Source organism: Ammospiza nelsoni, chromosome 1 (genome assembly GCF_027579445.1).
Source record: "Ammospiza nelsoni isolate bAmmNel1 chromosome 1, bAmmNel1.pri, whole genome shotgun sequence".
NCBI lineage: Eukaryota > Metazoa > Chordata > Aves > Passeriformes > Passerellidae > Ammospiza > Ammospiza nelsoni.
Window position 1 is genome coordinate 264,734 of NC_080633.1, and position 23,769 is coordinate 288,502.

Consider the following 23,769-nt stretch of genomic DNA (forward strand, 5'->3'; position numbering starts at 1 on the left):
TCCCTGCCCTCCCCAGGTCAGCTCCACATTGCCATCCTGGGCACAGGGACCAGCTGGCCCAGGTCCCTGCCCTGCATGTCCCCTCTCCAGCACAGCCCTCTGCTGTGCCCATCTCCCATCCCCAGAGCTGGGCATTCCTCTGGGGCCATGTTCTGGCACTGTCCCTCAGTGACCCAGGCTGGCACATCTCCCCTCCAACCTCAGCACTCTGCCTGGCCCAGGAGCCTGCTCTGGCACAGAACTGCTGTTATCAGAGCCTGAGCCCGAGGAGAAGAGGCTGAACGTTGGTCACTGTGGGCTGGAGAGTCACCAGAACCAGCTGCAAACCAGGGCTGCGTGGAGGCCCCAAAGGCAGCACACTGAGACACTGGCCTGGCAGGAGGTGGGTTGCTTTATTGGCTTTTATCTCCTTGGCTGCAGATAACACACACAGGGCAACTTATGGAAAAGAAACCGTATATACAGAGTGTCCATATAAATATTTCCAATGTACATTTTATACACAAGTGACAGAGACATTCCATAGCAGTGTCCAAAGCCTTGAGGTTCCAGCATTCAGCTAGAGGCTTGACCCCAATGCAGAGAGATGCTCCTCTCCTCTCCTCTTGCTCAGCTGGAGACCAGCCCCACCTGGGCAGCAGCGGGAGCCAGCGGGAGGCTCTGATGGAGACACTGTGTATGGCTTGGAGCTTTAACCTGGAAGGACAGTGACTCTACAGACAGACAGACAGAGCTGGGGATCCCAAGGTGACCATCCTCTTTCCCCTCTAGGTCAGCAGGGAGGCTGGGGAGGCCTTTGTCCAGGGGCAGTGCTGGGGAGGTGCCATCCTCGCATCAGCACACGGGGAGCAGTCTGGGTGTGTGCAGCCCTCCTGCACTGGCCAGAAGCAGAGGAGCTTTGGGGTGCAATGGAGAAACACGCACCTCCTGCTGCCCCCCACCTCAGCACTGCACTGGGGGTGTGGCAAGGCCAACACGGAGGGAGAGCAGGAGGGAAGCGACCACACTGACCTCCCTGAGGGAGCAGGCACAGCCATCAGCCTCCCTGGTGCTGCTGTGCAGGGGAGGCCACACAGCTGAGCTGTCCCCAGCCCCTGCTTTATCTACAGATGTGTGGGGGGAGCAGGAGACACTGCTCCCCATGCACGTACCGGTCACGAGAGCGGGCACCCTGGAGCCACCCCAGGATTGTGCAGGAGCCCTCACAAGCTGCCAGCACGGGCTCTGCACAGCGGCACAGCCAGAGGTGGCTGGAACCAGCGCAGGGGAGCAGACCTGGCTCCCAGCTGGCTCCCCGCCTCTCCTGGCTGGAGCGGGGTTCTGCTGGGGCAGGGACTGTGGGGCTCTCAGAGCCGCTCCTGCGGCCCTGCTCCGGGGCAGGGATGGAGGGCAGCTGTGCATGGCCAGAGGCTGTGCCAGGAACGGCACTGAGCTGCATGGGCACAATGGGGAGAGGGTCGTGCCAGGCTAGCCCATGCTGGGGCTGGCACTGAGCTCCATGGGCACAGTCAGCAGAGGGCTGTGCCGGGCTAGCCCGTGCTGGGGCTGGCACTGAGCTCCACGGGCACAGTGAGCAGAGAGCAGTGCCAGGCTAGCCCGGGCCAGTGCTGAGCTCCACGGGCACGGTGAGCAGAGAGCAGTGCCAGGCTAGCCCGTGCTGGGGCTGGCACTGAGCTCCATGGGCACAGTGAGCAGAGGGCAGTGCCGGGCTAGCCCGTGCTGGGGCTGGCACTGAGCTCCACGGGCACAGTGAGCAGAGAGCAGTGCCAGGCTAGCCCGGGCCAGTGCTGAGCTCCACGGGCACGGTGAGCAGAGGGCAGTGCCAGGCTAGCCCGTGCTGGGGCTGGCACTGAGCTCCACGGGCACAGTGAGCAGAGAGCAGTGCCAGGCTAGCCCGGGCCAGTGCTGAGCTCCACGGGCACGGTGAGCAGAGGGCAGTGCCAGGCTAGCCCGTGCTGGGGCTGGCACTGAGCTCCACGGGCACAGTGAGCAGAGGGCCGTGATGGGCTAGCCCGTGCTGGGGCTGGCACTGAGCTCCACGGGCACGGTGAGCAGAGGGCAGTGCCAGGCTAGCCCGTGCTGGGGCTGGCACTGAGCTCCACGGGCACGGTGAGCAGAGGGCAGTGCTGGGCTAGCCCGTGCTGGGGCTGGCACTGAGCTCCATGGGCGCGGTGAGCAGAGGGCCGTGCTGGGCTAGTCCGTGCCAGGGCTGAGCTCCACGGGTGCAGTGAGCAGAGGGCAGTGCCGGGCTAGCCCGTGCCGGGGCTGGTGCTGAGCTCCACGGGCGTGGCGTTGTTGTTGGCGTTGGCGTTGCGGCGCGGCAGGCTGGGGGTCAGCGTGGCGGCGCTGTCGCTGGGGCAGCCGTGCTGCAGCAGGATGTCGATGCACTCCTGGCTGCCTGCTCGCCGGGCGTAGGCCAGTGGGGTCAGGCCCCGAGCGTCCCGGCTCTTCACATCCACTCCGTACTGCATGGGAGACAAGCAGCTGGTCAATGCTACCTGGGAACCCTGTAGCCACGGGCATGGCAGCGGCAGGGGGCAGAGAGTGGGAGGGTGGGCATGGACAGGGCACCAAGAGAGTGGGGCAGGTCAGTTAAGTGGGCATGTGGGGAAACCACGGAAGCAGGATGGATAAAGGTAGCAGGGAGGTGGGGAAGCACTGGGATAGCACCAGAAGCACTGTGGTGGAGGTGCGGGTTCTGCCTTACCCAGATGAGCAGCTGTGTGAAGACCACATTGGCCATTGCGCAAGAGAGATGCAGCGCTGTGCGCCCGTCTCCGTCTCCGTAGGTCTCGTTCACTTCCTCCTTGGTGCCATGGGCCAGGAGTGTCACCACGAGCCGCAGGTCATCCTCCACCACAGCCCGCAGCAGCTGCTGCCCCAGCGGGATGTCAGACTGGGGCAGAGGAGCCAGAAAGAGCTTCTGCTCATACTTAGCCCGGATCCAGCGCTCCTTCTCCTCCCTGCCAGACAGGACATTGTCACAGTCACAGTTGAGACAGTTTGCCTGGGCCCCATGCACAAAAGGACACGAGTATCAGCACTGCCATGAGAACATACTTGTGTGAGCAGTGAACATCTGTCACACCCAGGTATGTTCTGCCTAGCCCCTGCCGTGCCCCTGCCGTGCCCCTGTGCCCACAGCTGCCATCGAGGCTCTGTCATCCCACTCTGGACACCTTCTCGACACTCCGTGCTCCTCCTTCAGCTCCCTACGGACACGGTGTGCTTGCAGCCATGCCTGCACAGCAGCAGCAGTGTCCTGCAGCCAGCCCCGCAGCTGTCCGTGTGCAGCTCCGGCTGCAGCCCCTCACCCCCGGTGCTGTGGGCCCGTCTGGGGCAGCTCGGGGACCGTCCCTGCCCCAGGCCTGTGCACGGGCCACGGCCAGCAGCAGGAAAAGGCCAGCGCTGCACACGCCAGCCCAGTGCCACGGGAGACACCTTATCGCTGCCGCCGTCCCGGCTGGTGCAGACAAAGGCTGTGTCCGCGTCCGTCCCGCCGGGGCGGCGGATCGATGCGCGCCGGGCCCCGCTATCTGCTGCCATTCTCTCCATCTGCGGCGGGCGGGCGGCCATCAATGGCGCGGCGCGCATGCGCGCTGCCGGCGGGCCTGACCCGCGCCCCGGCGCTGATAAGCGCAGAATGGGCTCTTGTCGGCCTGAGTGACAGGAGAGCGGCGGCGATCGGCACAGACAAGGGCTGAAAGGGACAGGCCCTGGGGACCCGCACCACGCCGCCAAGCCATCTCTCTTAACCCCTTCGGCTTCGCAGCCGGCCTCAGCTCTCGGAGCCACGGCACGGCTGCCGTGGAGCCCCAGTGCCCCGCCAGGGTGGCAGGAGAGGGTGGCCAGTGCCTCACGGGCAGGCAGGAGCCCCACACTGGGGCATCTGAGGAATCCTGCCTGCCCCAATGGCTGCTCCCAACCCCTGAAGTGTCACCTTCTGTGCGGTTCCCAAGAAGCATCTCTGGGGTTCACCACCTCCCTTACCGACTGCTCTCAGGCGTGGGCTTGGGGTAGCCCTCCACCATTCCCTCCCAGACAGCGTTTGCGAGGGCGTTGCCGATGGCCGTCATGACCATGAGAAGCTCGCTAGGCCAGTCATCCAGGTCCAGGGAGCGCACACGGGACAGGTGGGTGCCCAGGTTGCGGTGGATCCCGGAGCACTCGATGCACATGAGAGCACCCAGGTTCAGGCTGGCCCAGTCCGGATCTGAGGGCAGCAGGATCAGTGTTAATAACCTGCCCAGACTCACCAGCCCGTCTCCTGCGGCTCAGACTCGTATCTGCAGGCACCAGCCCAGCAGAGTCCGTCCCAGCTGGGTGTCCCTGGAGAGGCCAGGCCCTCAGGCTGGCCCAGGAGGGGTCACAGGGTGGCAGTGAGGGCTGAACCCCACCCCGAGGAGCAGCTCCACTGCAGGACAGGGCAGGACAGACACACAGAGCAGGTGTCTCTGGGCTGAGACAGGGGGTGCCTGGTGCCTGGAGCCCCCTCCCCTCCCCTCCTGCGTGAGCCCCCCGCCCAGGGTGCCATCTCTTACTGGGAGCGTCGCAGTCCACGCAGAAGCTGTTCCCGCGCGCCGTGCGGACGGCCTGCATGGCCTGCGCGTCGCCCTGGCTGCCCAGCCGAGCCTGCAAAGAACCCCACACGGCCCTTCACTGCAGGCCAGCCCCCTTACCCGCACCCTGCACCCCTCCTGCCACGCCACACCACACTCCAGCAGGCTGGCCAGCATGGCAGCTCTGACAACAGGCACTGGAGGGCCAGAGCAGCAGGGGACAGCGGGCCGAAGTGGGGAGGAAGGGCAGAAATGCCCAGGGAGGGAATGAACCATGCAGGATCCAGCCACATGGGCTGAAGAGTACTCTGTGGGCCAGAGCCAGGCAGGGAAGAGGTGACAAGAAACCCAAGGGAACTGCACAGTCCCAGGGACAGGACTGAACTCCCACTGGGAGGAGAGGGATCCCACAGGATTCCACATGGACAGACAGGCCAGTGTGGGACATGGAGGAATGTAGCAAAGCAGATGCCAGAGAAGACAGAACAGAAGCTGGCCAAGACCTCTTACCTTGTTTTTGCTGCTCTCACAGCCCTGCAGGCTGGCCAGGATCTGGCTCTCAATGGCCTGTACCCAGAGCTCCCGTTCCTCTGACGTTGACGCTTCAAAGAGCCACGTCTGGCCCGTCAGTGACACGATAATGAACTCAAATGGCTCATCTGGTTCTGGAAGAGAAAGGCGTGCCTAACGTGAGACTGGGAAGGAGGAGGTCTGCCATGGGACAGATCCTGCCATCGCACATGGCAGAGTTGAGGGAGCAGCAGAGCCCAGCAGGCTGGGACAGGCAAGTCCCGGTCTCCTCCTGCAGAGAAGAATGAAAGCTCTGTGCCAGCCCTGCACCTCACAGCTCCACTGGCTTGTGGAGCTCTCCCTGCCCTGCGTCCCACCCTCAGAGAAAGCTGCTAACCTCTGGAGCAGTGCAATCAGCTCCTCCACGGGGCCGGTGCCTGCAGCCAGCCCCAGTGCCAGGGCTCAGTGCCCGGCCTGGACGGGCCCTGCACACGGAGCGAGAGGCCAGGAAGAGGAGCCTGTGCAGCGGCTCGGCGGCAGCTCCTCACCAAGGCTTACGAGGTGTTCTGCCCTGCTGACACCTGCCAGCCTGGCTCTGCCTCACACGGCCCCCCACGGGCACAGTTCATGGGGTGTCGTGTCAGCCTCACACCCAGCACCAGCATTTACCTTTTATTGCCAACTTCAGTAGTTAGTGCAGTAAATGACTTAACTAAGCGGGGCCTGAATGGAATGACTAATAAACGTTATGTCACAGCACACGCTTCAGCTCATAGCAAAATGATTTGTAATTACCTAATTAGCGTTATGCAAATAACACCCTCATCTCCATAATGTGCCTTCCCAGCTCTCTATTAAAAGCAGGGAGTCAACTGCTCAGCTCCAGAGACAGCGCGGAGGCCGAGGGGCCTCTGGCCCACATCGAGGCAGAGCTGCGCTGGCCTCAAGCCTGGCAGGGCCTGTGCACACCGGGCATGACGTGGGGAGGTGAGCAGGGGAGTCTGGAGGGGTTTGAGGGGGATCCCCCTCCTCTCCCTGACTTCTCTGCCGCACAGAAGGCTCTCACTGCACAGGGGAGCAGCAGAAAGGCAGGCACTGAGGAGCTGCACAGCCCACAGTGACTGGCTGCAGAGGCCCCTGGCACGGGGGGTGAAGGGCACGGCTGAAGGGCACGGCCACCTTCAGCTACTGCGGGGCCTCCTGGGCCCACCTGAGCCAGGCTGTGTCCACAAACATCCCCAGAACACGGTGCAGCCCTGGGAAGCCTCCTCAGGAGAGCCAGGTCCGTTGGGCACGATGGGAGTGCACAGCCCTTGCTCCAGGCTCGTGGTCAGCACCTGCACGGACAAGCACCAGGCCTGGGGACCACCAGTGCTCGTGAACTGGTGCAGGAGCACAAGGCTGGGTCTCCACACCATCCTGGCCTGGAGAGGATGGAATGACTCCAGCATGAGGGCTTGGCTTGTCCTTCCCAGATAGGAAGGCAAGGCTCTTTTACTCATTTCACCCTAAATCAGCCTGGGACTCCTCCTCTGGGGAAAGATGTCTGCAGCTGTGTGTGTCCTGCTGGAATGAGAGACTGAGCCCTCAGGAGGATGACAGACTGCAGGGAGGGGGTAGCTAGCCACGCTGCTGGACTCTCCCCTCTGTGATGCACAGATGTAACTGGGACATCCCACTTGTCCAACACTTTCCTCCAGCTCTCAGCCACAGGAGAGACCCCACAGACATCAAGTCCCAGCTCAAGAACAAGATTCTTGGAAAATATACAGCTGCCAGCCTGTGAATACTGGGAGAGGAAATAACCAGGCAACAGCCAGGCTAACAGGCATTGCCTCCTTTGCTTGCTGGCACCAGTCTCTGTGAGTGCTGCCAGAGCCCAGCACGGGCAGGGAGCCTCCAGAGGGCAGGGGAGCCAGGACCATCCCCCCCCAGCCCCAGGGCTGCTGAGCACTCCCAGCCCCAGCAATGAGCAGCAGCTCCCTGGGCAGAGGCTGGCCAGGTGCTGCAGGGAGCATCTGCCGACAGCGCTCCTGGGGGACCCTGACACATCGCAACAGGCCCTGTTCTCAAACCTCGCCCTGCCTTGGTCTGAGCCCCTGTGGCTGCTGCTGTGCTGCTGAGCCTAAGCCAGCTGCCTGCACTGGGGAAGCACTGGGTGCACTTGGAGTCCTCCTCCTGCTGCTGAGCCACTCCTGCACAGCAGGACGAGGACATCACAGTCAGCAGGACACAGCGAGGGCTCCTGCTGAGGGCTCACACAGCTCCATCTTCCCTGTTCCTGTTTGCCCAGCACCTCCCCACCAAGCAGGCAGGCAGGAATCCCAGCCCCAGCCTTCCTGCACCTGTACACTTCCCAGGGAAGCAGATGTCAGCCCTGCCTGCCCAGGGCTCTGGTGTGGGGTCACTGCTGCTCCTTGAGGCACCACGCTCCCAGCACTCTGCTCAGGACATTCACAGCAGGGCAGGAGCTTCCCTCCTTCCGGGTGAGAGATTTCTGGGGCTCCAACCTGACTCAGACAGACTTTGCTGCTGTCACAGCTGAGGGACATTCCAGAGCCCTGGGGCTGCCCAGTGCCAGCCCTGGGAGCAGTCCCAGGCCAACGAAAGCCCTGGCGCCAGCTCTGCAAGACGCAGGACCTCCGTTCCCCTCCTGCTTTGTGCCTCCTGGATTCCAGCTTCACGCCAAACAAAGGCCCTGTTGCTCTCGGAGCCCAGGAAGAGCTAACAAAGGACCACAGCTTTTCTGCTGTGCTGTGGCCAATTCCCCACCTCAGAGTGTAGGACAGCACTATGGGGCTGGATCTCTCTGGAGGCCTCAGCACAGCATGACTATGACAGAAGAGCGTGGCACTGCAGGGTCACACCCTGCAGGATTCACACAGGAGGACCAGCACAGTTGGGAAGGGAATCAAGGACTTGCAGCAGCTTTGAACGCTGTGCACACCCACCTCCTGGGATGGTCTAGGACCAGTTCCCGAGCTCCTCAGGGCACCCATACAAGTTGAATCAGCTGTTTTAGGGAAAGCACTGGGTATTCTCAGCTTCTTCTGGGGAGAGGTACAGGTTTCCAATGTGGCAGGACCATTTCTGGCCGGATGACAGGGAGGCACCAAGCAGATGACATAAAAGAAGGGTTTAGACTACCCCTGCTGAAGCAGAACTGGCAGAACTCCCTCTCCTGCCCCACACATGGGCACAAGCTCCTTCCTGGAGGCCAGAGAAGTGCCAGCGCTTGCCAGCTCCAGCCTGACTGGGCTCAGACCTCAGAGGAAGCCACTCGTGCAGGAGCAGGGAGCCCTTCCCAGCTGCCTCTGAGTGAGCGGCTGCCCGGGGGCAGATGGCAGAGCCTGGCCCCCAGCCCTGGGATGGCAGAGCCCCCAGCCCCTCGATGGCAGAGCCCCCAGCCCTGCGATGGCAGAGCCCCCAGCCCCGGGATGGCAGAGCCCCCAGCCCCTCGATGGCAGAGCCCCCAGCCCTGCGATGGCAGAGCCCTCAGCCCCGGGATGGCAGAGCCCCCAGCCCTGGGATGGCAGAGCCCCCAGCCCCTCGATGGCAGAGCCCCCAGCCCTGGGATGGCAGAGCCCCCAGCCCCTCGATGGCAGAGCCCCCAGCCCTGGGATGGCAGAGCCCCCAGCCCCTCGATGGCAGAGCCCCCAGCCCCGGGATGGCAGAGCCCCCAGCCCCTCGATGGCAGAGCCCTCAGCCCCGGGATGGCAGAGCCCCCAGCCCCTCGATGGCAGAGCCCCCAGCCCCGGGATGGCAGAGCCCCCAGCCCCTCGATGGCAGAGCCCTCAGCCCCGGGATGGCAGAGCCCCTAACCCCGGGATGGCAGAGCCCCTAACCCCGGGATGGCAGAGCCCCCAGCCCCACCATGGCAGAGCCCCCAGCCCCATCATGGCAGAGCCCCCAGCCCTGCAATGGCAGAGCCCCCAGGATGGCAGAGCCCCCAGCCCTGCAGCTGCCCCAGTGTGCTGGTGGGAGCCCATTACACCAGATCCATTAGAATTAGTGGGCAGTGGAAATGAATGCGCTGCCTCTCTCTCTCTCTTGATGATTTTTTGATGATGTTTTAAAGACTGAGCTCCGTGAAGAGTTGCTGAGCAGAGTGGTGTGAGCCGGCTCTGCTAATGGGTGTTAACCCCACGACCCCCTCCCAACACTGCCCCAGAAGCAGGGCTCTGAGCAGGAGCGGGATTAGGAGGGCATGGCCGGACAGCAGGGCCCCGTGGCACCCAGAGCCCAGCGGCAGCCAGGAGCATGGGCAGGGCCGGCAGGGACAGGAGCAGCCCAGGGCAGGCTCCCTCCCTCTGCCAGTACCCCAGCCCTGGGGTAGCACCACGGGGCTGCCAAGAACGAGGGATGGAGACATCCTGTGCAAGACCAGAGGGACAGCAGGAGGGTATGCACTGCCCACCAGGATGCAAGGGAGCCTGCACCTGCTGCCCAAGGCAGCCCTGGGGCGAGGGTGCCCAGTGGAACAGCGTGTCCCACTGACACCTGTGGGATGCCAGAGAGGAAAAGGAAGGGGAGCTGCAGTGAAACAGAGTGCTGCCTTCACAGCTCATGCCAAGCCCCCTCTTTAAGCTCTGAGTGCGGGGAAGTACAGCTCGGAGCACAAGGGGTACACTGGGGAGCTAAAAACACCTCAGCTTCAATACGGGGCTGGGGCAGAGCTTGGTCCTGCTCTGCAAAGGGCGCTGGCTACACCCTGCACTGGTGCCCAGCCCAGAGAGCCTCCTGTAGGGACCCTGACGTGGAGCCATGGGAGCAGCAATTCCCACCTGCACTCCCACGGACACCCTGCTTCTCTGTGGGGTGCACGCAGGCAGCGTGGGACAGGCTGGGCCCATGCCTCCCCCCTACCCCAGATGCCCCCACACAGCTTGGGGCAGCACTCTCAGAGCACAGGCAGCAATAAGGGGGGCTGCTCCCCTGCCCCAGAAGCACCAGGATACGAAGCAGCTCTATGAGGACAGAGGACGGAGCAGTGTCCCTCTGGTCTGCATCAAGTGCAGCAGGACTGCGCTCCCAGCATTTGGACATGGCACAGCAATTCCCTTTCTACACAGGGCACTGGGGAGAGCTCCCCCACGCCAGCCCAAAGGCCCAGGGCAGCACTTTCTTCCCTCGTGGGAAGGGAGAGTTCAGCACAGGGGATGGCAGGAGCATCTCCATCCCAGCACACCAGGCAGAGAGCCTTCCACGCCAGACAGCTTCCCAGCAGGCTGCTTCCCGAGCAGATGGGGAGCAGGACAGTGCAGGACACCTTCCCTGCAACCCGACAGATCCAGCAGAGAGGAACAGGATTCCACTCAACATCAGCAACACAGGAAGCAGAGCTGCCACTGAGCCCCACTCCTGAAGCAGAAGTTTCCTCTGTCAGCTCTGCTCTTCACCATCTCCCAGTCACATCCAGCCTCTCCCTGCATGCCGTCCTTCTCCCACTCCCACCCCTTCTCCCGCTTTGTGCTGGCATAGTAGAAGTGCCTCCAGATGCCCTGGAGGGAGGGGATGCAGGGAGGGGTGGGGGCACGCCTCCAGCATGTGGGGCACAAGGCAGGAACCAGGGCAGGTCCTGTCAGACATGCAGGGAGACCCTGGCCCGCAGCTCTGCTCTCTGGATGCCAAGCCTGTGGAAGGGTCCTGGAGCAGGGCAGCCGGCAGCCCCTGGCCTCGGGCGCTTGTTTGCAAGCTGCGACTGTACCATATCATTATGAGGTGTTTGGGATATCAACAAATTAGCAGGCGTCTGGGAAGAGAAGGATGCAGCACCATTCGTAAATGTCAGCTCGCTACCTCCTCATTTTGCAGATCATTAAACCCAATATTCCCAACCTGTATTAGTGCGACAGGGACAGGCCCTCCGCGGGGACAGGCGCCGGGAGAGCGCAGCAGGAGCAGCGCCGTGCAGAGCCCCCAGTGCCCTGTCCCGGCGCCCCCAGGGCCCAGAGTGCCCCAGGGATGGCGTGGGGCCGGGGGCGGCAGCAGCGGGGACGCGAGCGCAGAGGGGCACACTGAGCTGGGCCAGGAGGCATACGGTGGGGTCACAAACGTGTGCGGGGAAGGACAGTGTGTCAGGAGGAGCAGGTGCTCCCAAGGGACGCCACAGGTGCACAGGGGTGTGCAAGGGGTCACGCAAGGGTCCAACAGTGTCGTTTCTGTGTACGTGGCAGGGAGGATGCAATGTGGGGTGCAGTGTGTGCACAGGGGGGACAGGCCTGGGGGTGGCTGAAGGGCCGGGGGGTGTGTGCAGGTGTCAGGGAGGCAGGTCACAGGAGGGAGGGCACAGACAGCATGGGCTTCATGGTGTGAGCAGTGGCTTGTGGCAGGGTCAGGGGTGTGCACATGAGGGTCCCTCAGAGGGGAACACAGAGCTGTGTAAGGTCCCCAGGAACCACAGACTGAAGGGGTGGGACCTGATGGAGACAGGGGACCAGCTGAACGACAGAATGCCCAGCACAGGCTGCCTCCCTCCCGCCAGGACTGAGCAGGGAGCTCCAAGGTCCGTAATGAGCTGGAGTGCCTTGTTAGCACTGAATTAAGAGGCTTGGTGGAAGGAAGCTCGGGTGACAAAGCTGTGTGGGGCAGGCGGGAGCTGAGCGATAGCAGCTGGAATCCCCAGCAATCTGGTGAGCACGGCTCAGCCTCACACTCCTGCCTTGCCACGATGGGCCTCGACAGCCCCTGACAGTTGGCATTAATCACGCACATCGCCCCAACACAACTCTTTACTGGCCATCAATTTCCTGTGGGTTTTAAAACTAAAAAACAAAGACAAAACCGCGTCGTTTGGCCGCCACTGAGAAGCACATTAAGGGGCTGTCAGCTTCTCGCCATGCACCCTGCATCACTCTTTAAGCACATGAGAAGTTCATTATCCCCGGAGCTCTGGCAGCCATGGGGAGAGTGGAGCAGGGAGCGTCGCAAAGGTGCCGCTGCCCTCAGCCGTGTCTGCTGGCTCTTGGGCCCTCCCGGGAGCACCAACAGGGGCCCAGGGTCCAGGCAAACAGGAGAGGGGCTGCAGGGGGCTGTGGGCTGCTCCCCGCCAGGACAGGGCACTCCTGGCCACAGAGCCGTGCTGGGCTCTGATAAGAGCAGACTTTCCCAATGGTCCTTGCAGGACGACACTGCACCTACACCAGGGGATGAGCATCCCCGTCCCCTGACAGCCTGACACGCGTTTGCCAGCCTGTGGGTGCTCCCTGACAGCCCGAGCTGCACTCCCCAGCTCGGTGACATCTCCGGCAGCCCAATCCCACGCCTGCCATAGTTTGCGGATGCTCCCTGGCAGCCTGACACAGAGCTCTCTTTAACATGAGCCCATGTAAAAAAGCAACAGCTCGTTTGATTTATGATACTTCAGAACAACTAAGATTCAATTGCTCTGCACGTCCCTGGCTCTGATTACCTCCTAAATGAGATAAACTGATGGCAATTTATCCCCAGACCTCACCAACTTTCCCAGGATGCTAACCTGAGCTGCTCGTGCCTGGCTCCCGGCGTGGGGCGGGTGGAGGCAGGTGCAGGAAGCCCGAGCACAGCCCAAACGTGCTCCCTCCATAGCCCCAGGGCTGCTGCTGCCCACAGGGACCGCAGGGATGCTGTCACCGAGGCTGAGCCTCACACCCTGCCTGGCCCCTGCAGCTCCTGGAGGGTGGGGAGTTTGGGGGTGTCCCTCCACAGTACTCCCCACACCAGTACAGCCACACTGAGTGAGCTAACAGAAAGCAGGGCTGCTCACTGGGCTGTCCCCACGCTCCTGCCAGGACACCGAACCCTCCACAGAGGGACGAGCACCACGAGGGGACAGCAGCTCGGCCACACGGGATGGCAGCTCTGCCACAGGGCGCGACAGCCCGCTCCTGGCACAGCAATTTCACACTTTCACCATGCTGACTATGCAGAAGCAAAAACCTCAAATTACCCTGCTCTGAAAAAACTGCCATAACTGTTCAAAGCAGCTAAAAAAGATTCAAGGGCGTATCAGTCATACTTATGGACATCAGTCCACGACACAATCCACTGGCCATGCCCATGGTGTGGGACAATGCTCAGCCCAGGGTTCACAGCTGGACCATTCAGACATTGGCTCAGCATCTCCTCATGCTTGTTGCCAGGCTCTGATTGGCATGCAGGACAGTGACCCATCATGGGTGGCACCTGAACACCAGTCCCAGAGTCACTCACTCCTCTGCCTTTGCCCTGCTGGTCTTGCTGATGAGCTACCACAGTGTCCAGAGCTGCATCAGTTCTTGGAACAGTCCCGGAGCTCAGAGCAGGAGAGAGACCAACCACATCAATCCCAAAGGCACCAGGGCAGGAGCTGTGCAGCAGGCACGTGGCAGGGGGGAATGGAAAGGATGTGTGACCCAGCTCCATAATTCATACTGAGCACAGGGGTGCACATGGTCCTCTCTTGAGGATGTCCCCCTCATGCCAAAATGGGGCACACAGCTCATTGCTGCTGGCACTGGCCAAAACCAAGCTGGGAAGCTCAAAGTGCAGCAACAGTGGCTGCTCCCGTGGACTCAGAGCATGGTTCTGCTGGCACAGACGCTGCCCACAGCAGCAGGTCCTGTTGATGCAGGGCAAGCTGGGAGCACGACAGAACTGACCCAGCCTCTGGAGCTCCAATTTTGCAATTGGATCAATTTTCCAATATACTGGTTAAAAAAGAAATGTGAGTTCAGTTTGTCAATAGCTGACCAGAAGCCAGCCACCCACCCTGCAGCAGCCCATGGCAGCACTGTGGCCCAGCACAGGTCTGGGAGCAGCTGGTTGTGCCAGCTCTGCCCCAGCAGCACTGAGTGGGCAGGGGCTGCACCCACTCCCCTCTGGAGAAGGACACAGGGGCCTGGACAGCCTGGGTTCACACTGGAGACGTGGAGGATGGGCTGCCTGTGTGCCTGTGGGTTGTGCTGTGCTGTGCTCCCCTCACTCTGCCATGGTGTTTGCACTGCCCCTTCCCACTGCAGCACTGGAGGATGGGCTGCCTGTGTGCCTGTGGGTCACGGGTGCCCCCTCAGCCCCAGAGCAGCTCAGCCGCCTGCTGCCAGCACTGTGGCACCAGCAGCACTGCAGAGCACACACTGGGGGCTCCTCCTGCTCCCAGTACTGGTGCCAGAGGTTCTGGCAGCACGAGGATCCACAGCGTGCAAGGTCTGTGCAGTGACAGATGAAGTTTGGCAACTGACACTGGTAAATGAAGTTCTGTGTTGAAAAATGCCGAGGAAGGCACGCTGTAGGAAAAAAGTTACATTGCTAAAACACCTGATAGGGCTCTAAATTAACTATATCAACCTGAGACACTTCAGGTAAGACAGACCTCTGCCCAGCTCACCACCACAGCCAAGGACCAGTGCAGGAAACAACAAAAATACTCTGATGCACTCATGCTTGCCCCATGTCTCCACCCCCATCACTCCACCTTCCAGGGATGCTGCCAAAGCAGGAAGGACAGAAAGAGCGACCATGTGTCTGAAGAAATATGCCTGTGAGATGATGGAAAACCTGGGATTGCTCAAAGACTCCTGTCCTGGGCACACAGGAAGGGTGACAGCCCTCCAGCCTGTGCATCTGGGAGCAGAGGGCTGGGAATTCTGCCAAGCACGCATGTGTTGTTCAACAGGAACTAATCAAATTTTAAGACTTCAAGCAGTGGTTAGTCCGTGTTACTGCTTCATAAAAGTGTTCCCACATTCAATTCCCTTTTCCACTAGGAAATGGCATCCCATTCTGTGTAAGGTCAGGTCCCAGCCTCTGCACCTCCCACACTCCATCAGCTGAGCGGCCGCAGGACCAGAGCTCCTCTGCAAGCACTGACACACCAGTCCTGTGCTTCCTGGCCTTTGCTGTGCTCAGGTGAGAGCCCTCATGTCCACATCACAAACCCAATCACCACAAAGGTCAGCTTTGGACCTCCTTTACAACTCCCTTGGCATTTTATTTACAGGGCAGGACACACTACTTCAGCACATGCTTTCTCAGTCTCACGTGTGGGGGTGCAAAACCATGCCCTCCTTCACTGCCCCACTATTCATACAAAGAATGAGCCTCTCCTCTTGCCCAGCACTGGGCTGAGAACTGCAAACCAATCTGGGCAGGGCAACAGTGGGTCTGAGGAGGTGACACACACACAGAGCCAAGAACAAAGTGCAAATACAGGCAACGTTTCTTGCTATCCATGGGACACCAGTTTGACAGACTCAAACGATGCTCAAGGTTCCTCAATCCACTACCACAGAGGGGAAGCCTGTCTTAGACTTGTGCATTTCAGATGCAGACAACTACAACAGTGAAAAAACCCAGCAGAGCTGCCCAACTCTGCACATCATCAGACGATGATCCCAAGAACAAGAACTTGAGCTGCTCTGCTATGGGACACCTGGCTGCTGGACTGCAGGCAGACCGGTGATTCGGAGCAAGGCGCCAGGACAGGTGCAGCACCTTCAGGTACAGACTAATATTTCCTGGATTGCTTTGCATCAATTGTTAGCTTCAAACACTTGTACTGAAACTTCCTTCCCTGTGAATTATATCTTTACTTTGGTTCACTGCAGAAGCTTATTGAGTGCTGTGGGACAGGATGACCAAGAATAAAGTCACATCTCACTTTTCCAGCAGCTATATCATGATGCAGGCTTTAGAGAACAGGACTGCCAGGCTCATCTCCACCTGGACAAATCTGGGGTCTTCCCCATGCCTTGCAGCCTCCCTGTCAAGCTTTGGGTCCCTCTTCAGCAAGCACAGACACCAGAATTTCCCAACACAAACCCCATCAGTTCTCTGAACATTGGGAAAGCAATGCACATGCCTTCAGGGGTCCCCTGAAGTAGACCAGCTCTTCCAAAAGACCCTTGGCTTGAGGCAGGTGCCCACCACAGGTCTTCTAAATCATAAAAGTCTGGACAATTTACAAGTCAATGGAATTAGGTCCCTGCAGTGGGAAGTGTCTGAGAGCACACCTTAACCATATGGTGTACTCTCAGGTCTGCTGCTACAGTTAGCAATTGTAATTACCAGTGACTGTCTGAGCACACACAGGCATGATGGTGGTTGTGCAGGACATGTGGGAAACGGAGGGAAAGGCAGATCAGAGAGGCTGGTAGCCCTTTCCTGCCCCAGCCCAAGCTGCTGGGACAAGGAGTGCTCTGAGCCCCAGGTCACCGCTGAGCCCTGCATGACGAGCACCCCAAGCCCCAGGCCCCAGAGAGCACCCAGGACCCTGTGAGCAGCAGAGCTGCCCCAGGCAGACCCTTCCTACCTTCTGCTGCCATGCTGGGGCCATCCAGCCGAGTTGTCCCTGTGCTCTTTTTCCGGCGATGCTTTTTCCTGTTGGCATGTGGTGACGGAGGCGGCTCCAGCTTTGGGCTGGCAGCACTGGAAATGTTTGGGCTGGAGCTGAGGGAGTCGGCAGTACCGTTAGCTGGGGAGAGAAATAAGGCAAGTCATGCACATGGGACAGTGACACTCCTCTCCCAGAGACACCAAAGCGCTCTGGAGCCAGCCCTGGTACTTGGCTGGCTCGACCCACACAACCCCATGAGACAGGCCAGGACCTGCAAAGCCCCATGGCACAGGGCCACTCCCACACCCACTGCAGCTGAGGGCTGGCAGATCCCACAGGGGCAGCCAGGCTGTACCCCCTTGGCACTGGGATCCGTGCAGAACGATCCCACAGGGCAGCCAGGCTGTACCCCCTTGGCACTGGAATCCATGCAGAACGATCGCCCAGGGCAGCCAGGCTGTACCCCCTTGGCACTGGGATCCGTGCAGAACGATCCCACAGGGCAGCCAGGCTGGGCCAGTCTGCACTGGGATCCGTGCAGAACGATCCCACAGGGGCAGCCCCAGCACCCGCGCAGCCGGACACGTGCAGCAGCACCCCTGCAGCAGCCCGGGGTCCCCAGCGCGTGCCCCTGGGGAAGCAGTGCCCTCGGGCAGTGCCCTCACAGGGCTGGTAGGCGTTTTGGGCAGGGACAGCCCAGGAGGTGGTGTGGCTCTCGGGGCAGAGCCGGGCCCCAGAGCCCGTGCAAAGCCCTGCCCTCCCAGCACTGCTCTGCCAGACGAGGTGACTGGGGCTGCCACACTCAGGAACCTGAGCGTGATGGGCTCAATAGGCTTCCGATACGGAGCTGAAGAAGCTGCATCCCCAGCAGCAACGCACCAAATTTATCCTCAATCATACTGTTCCTTACAATTAATAGCAGAATTAGAAACAATCAGGGAGCTGCCTAATTACTGTCAATTAGAGTGCGCTAATCAAGCTCCGATCACACACACACACGCTGCCGCTGCACTCACCATTAAATGTCAAATTTCATTAGAGACCAGCAACAAAATCAAAAGCCTGACATTCAATTTCAGCAGCACACACAGCGCAGGCTTCCAATCAGCATAAAAATGCAGACTCCGGGGAAGGCAACGAGGCGCAGGAGTCCTCGCTGCACTGTTAACCCTCTCCTAAATCCACTCCTGCCTCTCCAGTGTCCACCCAGCCCAGGGCACAGATGGCAGCTCCACGCCCAGGACCCCTGCCCTGGGCAGCTTGCTGTCCCCTCTGCCACAGCCCAGTGTCCCCCAGCAAGTCCTGACTTCCCATTTCCCCGTTGTGTGGCACCTGGAGTTAAGAAAGGAACCACAGCATTGCACAAGGGCAGCAGCTCCAGCAGTGGGATGGCAGGGACCTGCCAAGCCCTTCTCCCACCCCAGCCCATCCTCTGCTCCCTTGGCTCATCCTGGTTTGCTCAGACTGGTTTTTGGGGCTTGGTGGTCTCGACAAACACCAGAAGTGGGGTGGAGAGAGGCACAGAGGGTCAGAGGCAGCAGCTGCCCCAGCAGGGACCGAGGTGCAGCTGGTGTCCCCTCACACAGCTCAGAGAGGCCGCAGCCTTGGAGCTCTCCCAGCTCTGCTTTCTCCTCACTGACACACACCAGTAGGGTGTTTCTGCTGCTATTTATCCATGGGGAAATAGTGCACCCTTGACAATTAAGACAGATAAATCTAATAAAATCAGACTCCAGTTTTCTAAATATAAGTTACTGATCCTGCTACAGGACCGTGCTTAGAGCAGGTGTGAAGCACCTTCAGCTCCCAGCCATATGTCACAGGGGACCTGAACTTTCTCATGGCGCTACCATGCCACACGTGGTGCCTCCATCCTTCCTCTCCTGCCTACCTGCTCACCAGGATGCTGCCCGGGCCCAATCCCACACCTCGGGCACCCTGCCCCGCTCCAGGCTCAGTGACAGGGTTGCACATTTCTGCACTCCTCTCCTGTGGCCTGCTGAGAGCCTGGCAGCTCCTGAGGGAACCTCACCCACGTCCCTGTTCTCACTGCCCAGCAGCCAGCACAGAGCTGGGCACTTGCAGGGCCCCGTGGGACGGGGACAGGGGGGCAATGGCGTGGGGGCAGCACACGGAACACACTCTCTCTGTTAGATCAGGCATTGCTCACTCTGTCCTTCCCCAGGAGGGCAACTGAACCCCTCTGACCCACACAAAGACTTCCAGAGCCCCAGATCACCAAGGGAACCTCTCACAGGCACACCTGGGACCTGCTGGGCCCTTCTCCAAAGCAGTCAGCCTTAGGGGGGCCCTGGGACCCCACAGGTGGGCTGCAGAGCTCCCACACAAGGGACAGATACAGAATGTGCTGGAGCACGTTCGTATGACTGTCTGGCCCCATCCCACTGCTCCTCCATGTACTCTCCAGGACACAACCAGAGCAGGCAGCCTGTCCCCAGGAGCTGGGGAAAGCTCCTCACCTGCCCTGCCATGCGGAATGGAAGCACAGCAGAGAGCCTGGCCCTGGCAGAGCTGGGTTCAGCTGTGGGCAGGGCAGCCTCCCCCAACTCAGCTCAGTTCAGCTCAGCTCCTCCATGGAGGGAGGGCTGGCTGCTCTGCTCTGCTCAGCTCAGCTCAGCCATGTGGGAAGCACTGCCCCCAGAAGTGCCCCCTCCCTCAGCACACTGAGAGCCCAGCTCTGCCAGCTGTGCTGTGGGGACACAGAGCAGGGATGGGGAATGCCTGGGGCCCCTCTGCTGTGCTGTGGGCCCTCCAGAGCAGCTGGCCCCGTGCCCAGTCTGTGCAGCACTGACAGGGCTTGGGTGGTGGCACCTGAGAGGGGTGAGCCGCCACCAGCAGGCAGGACAACAGTGAGCATGGGGATGACACCCCATCCCTCCAGGTCACTGGCAAGAGCAGCAGCACAGAATCACAGAATGGTTTGGGTGGGAAAGGACCAAAGCTCACCCAGTGCCACCATGGCAGGGACACCTTCCACTGCCTCAGGCTGCTCCAAGCCCTGTCCAACCTGGTCTGGGACACCGCCAGTGATCCAGGGGCAGTCACAGCTGCTCTGGGCACCCTGCTGCTTCACCACCCTCTCAATAAAACATCTCTTCCTCATATCTAGTCTAAACTCACCCACTTTCAGTTTAAAAACATTATTCCTTTTCCTGCTACAACAGACCATGCAGATCAGCTCTCATCTCAGTCTTCAGTTACTGTGCACAGAAGACGCAGATAGATCCAGGCGCTGTCAGCACAGACAGCTCCTCCATGGACAGGAACAGAAGGACAGGGGACAGAGGGATGGGGGCAGAAGGACAGGTGGCAGTGAGATGGGGGACAGAGGGATGGGGGCATGGGCTGGCTTGCTGTCCTGCGCCATCCAGGGAAGGACAGGGCAGGGCAGAACAACACGCAGCACGGCCACACCAGCCCCCAGGTCTGCAAAGGGAGGAAGGCTGAGACGTGCCAGGCAGCTCCGGGTGCAGGAGGGAACTGGGGCAAGGAGCTGCTCTCCAGAGGGCTCACGGCACAAAGCTGTGCCAAGGCAGTGCCCCGTGCGGCGCTGCATGAGCGCACCGGAGCTGCTGCTGCTGCCGAGCACGCCGGGCACGGAGCTCCCGCGGGCCGGGCCAGGCGCCGCCTGGGGGGACCCTGCCCAGCCTGGGGACCCTGCCCGGCCCGGGACAAGCCCCAGCCGTGCGCAGCCCAGGGACCGTTCCCAGCCCGGGACAAGCCCCAGCCGTGCCCAGCCCAGGGACCGTTCCCAGCCCGGGACAAGCCCCAGCCGTGCGCGGCCCAGGGACCGTTCCCAGCCCGGGACAAGCCCCAGCCGTGCGCGGCCCAGGGACCGTTCCCAGCCCGGGACAAGCCCCAGCCGTGCGCGGCCCTCGCAGCGCTGCCTCCGGCCGGCCCTGTCCGAGGCCGGGCTGCGGCACATCCCGCTCAGCGCTGCGCCCTTCCGCTCCCCGCGCCCGCGCTGCCCCATCAGCAGTAACAGTCTGATTAATTCGCTTCCAGCAGGGAGCTGATGGGGCCAATGATGGAGCCGCTGCATCAGGCGCGCTGAAATTGATAGTTTTTCACAGTTACAAATGAGGAGCCTCCTCAGCTGCAAATGGCGCCCGCACAGTCGGACTCCGGTAATGATCATAAAGAGGCTCCTTTAAACTGCGAAAGCCCCTGGGAGCGGGCGGGGGGGCGGCTGCCGCGCTAATGAGAACTACAAGGGGCGAGCAGGCATGGAAATGGCTCCTCCACTCTTGATGTGCATTTAACTGCTTTTTTAGTGCGGCGGCAGAGCCAGGAACGAAGGAGTGATGAATGCAGCACAAAAGCATTTATTTTCCAATTCGGCAAAGTGGCTACGTTGGGAAATGTATGAATTATTTTAATTCACTCAACTGTCCTGAAACATCACTGAGAGCGAGTGAGCGTGGGGGGAGGGGGTGGGCCGTGCTCGGTGTGTGCTCCAGAGACAGGAATCACTCCTATTCCTTCAACTGCCCCGAAATGTGGGACAGGGGGGGTGCCAGCAAGGTGCAGCGATGGGGGAAAGCAGCGGCACGTACCCCAGCGCCCCAGCACGGAGCTCAGAGCAAGGTCAGAGCACAGGGCTCCGAGCCATCCTGCTGCAGAGCAGGGGCCCCTGGCTGGAGCTTCTGCATGCCTTGCAGGACAGCTTCCTCGCCGGTGGGACACTGCCAGCTGACCCGCACCGAGGGGACAGCCCAGCGAGGCCCGAGGCTGTGTCTGACACCCAGGAGCACACTGTGGGCTCACAGCCGCAGGGCAGAGCTCAGCCCAGCCCCACGGCTGTGGCTGAGGGGACAAGGCCAGAAGGGGCTGGGGCAGCTACTCACAGGGGTTGGGGCAGCTGCCGGGGACGGCCACGGCCTCGTTCCACTGGTCGGCACTGGAGACAGAGTAGGAGCGCTGGTGCATCCCGTCCGGCTTGGAGCTGAAACCCACCAGGTTGATGCCGCTGATGGAGCGCTCCGAGTGCAGGGACGTGCTGCTGGTCGAGTGGGGAGCACCTGCAGGAGAGACACGAGCACGGACTGACTGACTGACTGCTGCCAGGAGCACGGACAGACTGACTGACTGCTGCTTGGGACAGCCTGCTGCCCGGGAGCATGGACAGCCTGCTCCCTGGAGGCACTGGAGGAGAGAAGGCAAAGCTGTCCCGTACCTGATGTCACATTCCTTGGGTGGCTCCACACAAGGACAGGCTCTCCCTGGCTCTCCTCTCCCAAGGGGTGCTTGTGCATCACCCCAAAGGTGCTGATGGAAGAGCCCAGCACATCGCACCTCCCAGAGGGAGCCCAGCTCAGTGGGCTGCAGTGCAGCACCCTGGGATGCACAGCTGGGATTCTGGCACACAGCTTCCCCACAGCTGGAACTCACAGTCATGATTTTCACTAGAGCCTCTGGCCCCTGGCAAACCCAAACCCAGCCCACAACCAGCACAGCCACTTTCTCCTCTCAGCTTCACTTTCCTGTGTGTCCCTGGCAGGAAATCCAGCTATGCTGAGGACACTGGGAGAGAGTGTGAAATCATATGGAGGGTGCAAAAGAAACCAGCAGATGTCTGTAAGGTGGGGGTGACAGGTGGAAGCTCCTTTTCCCACAAGCTCAAAACTGCTGCATCTGAGCCCAGAAACCTGAAGCCCATAGAAAGGAGTGATTTTGGGACTAGAGATTGTCACAGAGGACAAGATCACTCAGTGAGGCAAAATGGGTCAAGTGTTCCTGGATTACAGGAATACCCAAAATGCCCAGAATAGCCAACAAATGGTTCTGACAGTGAGCACACAGCCTCCCTCCCGTTCAGTCTGCAGGCAATGTGCCCCAGAGGACACTTGCCCGAGGGATCCCTCTGCACCTGCCCAGCACCAGCCCCCTCCCAGCTCCCCTCAGGCCATTCTGCTCCAGCCACTGCGCAGCCAGCGCTCTGGGAGCTCAGGGCTGAGAGAAGGGGCCCTGTCCCTGCTACAAAGCTCCTGCTCCTCCCTCCCTGCCCCGAGGCACCGACACTGAGCTGGGACTCTCAGTGCAGCCCACCTGGCCATGGCCCAGGGCAGGGCATGAACAGCTCCAGGTGCTGCACACCCACAGCTCCTGCAGCCAGGATGAGGCTGGGCTGTGAGGAACCACTGGTCTGATGGGGCTGCTGCAAGTGGGAGCCTTCCAGGGAAGCAGAGGAACACCTGTGGGAGCAGGTCCTCAGTGGGAGCTGCCACAGCCAGGACAGCTCACCTGCCTTCCTGTGGGAAACCACATGCACTTGGCTCCCATGGATCCCAGCATGGCTGAGGTGGAAGGGAGCCCTGGCATCATCCTGTACAGCCTGGGTCAAGTAGAGCCCCCCAGAGCCAGTGGCCCTGGACTGTTTCTGATGAGTGTGGAGCATCTCTAAGGAGGGAGATGCCATAACCTCCCTGGGCAACCTATCCCTGTGCTGTGCCACCCTCTACCAAGAGCAGAGCTCCACAGAACCCCACGTGAAGCCCCAGAGCTCATACATAAATGTATTTTCTGTCCTTACAGTTTCCATGAAAACCCAAGTGTTGCTATTTAGATATGTAGCATTGCCAGGGCTGCCAAGTGTCTGACAGGACAGCTCAAGAGTCCAAACACCCCTGGAAAGGTAAGTGCTGAAAGGAGGGGTGACGTGGCCACCAGCCCTGCACCAGGCATGGCTGCCACCCACCGTCACCACCACCATCACCATCATCATCACCACCACTCCTTCATCACAGCACGGCATGTACCTCCCACCCTCCTCTTCCCTGTGCTCATCCTGCACCAAAATGCACAGCCCTGCATGGCTCCCCTGTGAGCCCCCCTGCAGCCCCCACCTGCCAGCAGTGCTGATGGAGGTCGTGCTGGGACACGGCTCCCTGCACCTGAGCTGCCAGGACCCTGCAGTGGCCTGCACCCTGTGCTCCCCAAGCTGCCAGGACCCTGCACCCCAACGTGCCAGCCCTGTGGCCTGCACCCTGTGCTCCTCCAGCCTGCCAGGACCCTGCACCCTGTGCTCCTCCAGCCTGCAGGGCCCTCCTCGCAGAGCCCCTCCACACTGCCTGCCTCCAGCCCGGCTGCTGCATGTTCCCCCTCCCTCCCTCCCCTTGTTCAGCGCCACAGAAACACGTGTAAAACCATGACACTGACTTTGCCTCTAATTAGCCCTTAATTTACAAGACACACTCGGAAGGGTAATTAGCTGGCGCTCCGCTCCTGACTGCTGCATCCATCTCCTCTCTGCCTCCTCGTGGGAGGGAGCCTGCTGCTGCTGAGGCAGGGACAACGCTGCTCTCCTGGGATGGGATCAGCTCGGGCCTGGGAATGGGGATGGGACGGGATGGGATAACGGGATGGGATAACGGGACGGGATAACGGGAT

At 60.9% G+C, this 23,769-nt stretch overlaps 1 protein-coding gene across 2 annotated transcripts in view; it reads right to left on the reverse strand.

Annotated features, from left to right (window-relative positions):
• Positions 1 to 1,750: 1,750 nt before the first annotated feature.
• Positions 1,751 to 23,769, reverse strand: part of AGAP3 (ArfGAP with GTPase domain, ankyrin repeat and PH domain 3) — a 111,088-nt gene continuing 89,069 nt past the window's right edge. For both annotated transcript variants that reach the window (XM_059490949.1, XM_059490878.1), the window contains exons 12-18: positions 21,228 to 21,401; positions 16,336 to 16,497; positions 5,070 to 5,224; positions 4,542 to 4,632; positions 3,991 to 4,213; positions 2,708 to 2,963; positions 1,751 to 2,465 (exon numbers count right to left, since the gene is read on the reverse strand). In XM_059490949.1, the coding sequence (XP_059346932.1) occupies positions 2,250 to 2,465; positions 2,708 to 2,963; positions 3,991 to 4,213; positions 4,542 to 4,632; positions 5,070 to 5,224; positions 16,336 to 16,497; positions 21,228 to 21,401 (1,277 nt within the window). In that variant the 3' untranslated portion in view covers positions 1,751 to 2,249. The remainder of the gene's footprint in view (positions 2,466 to 2,707; positions 2,964 to 3,990; positions 4,214 to 4,541; positions 4,633 to 5,069; positions 5,225 to 16,335; positions 16,498 to 21,227; positions 21,402 to 23,769) is intronic.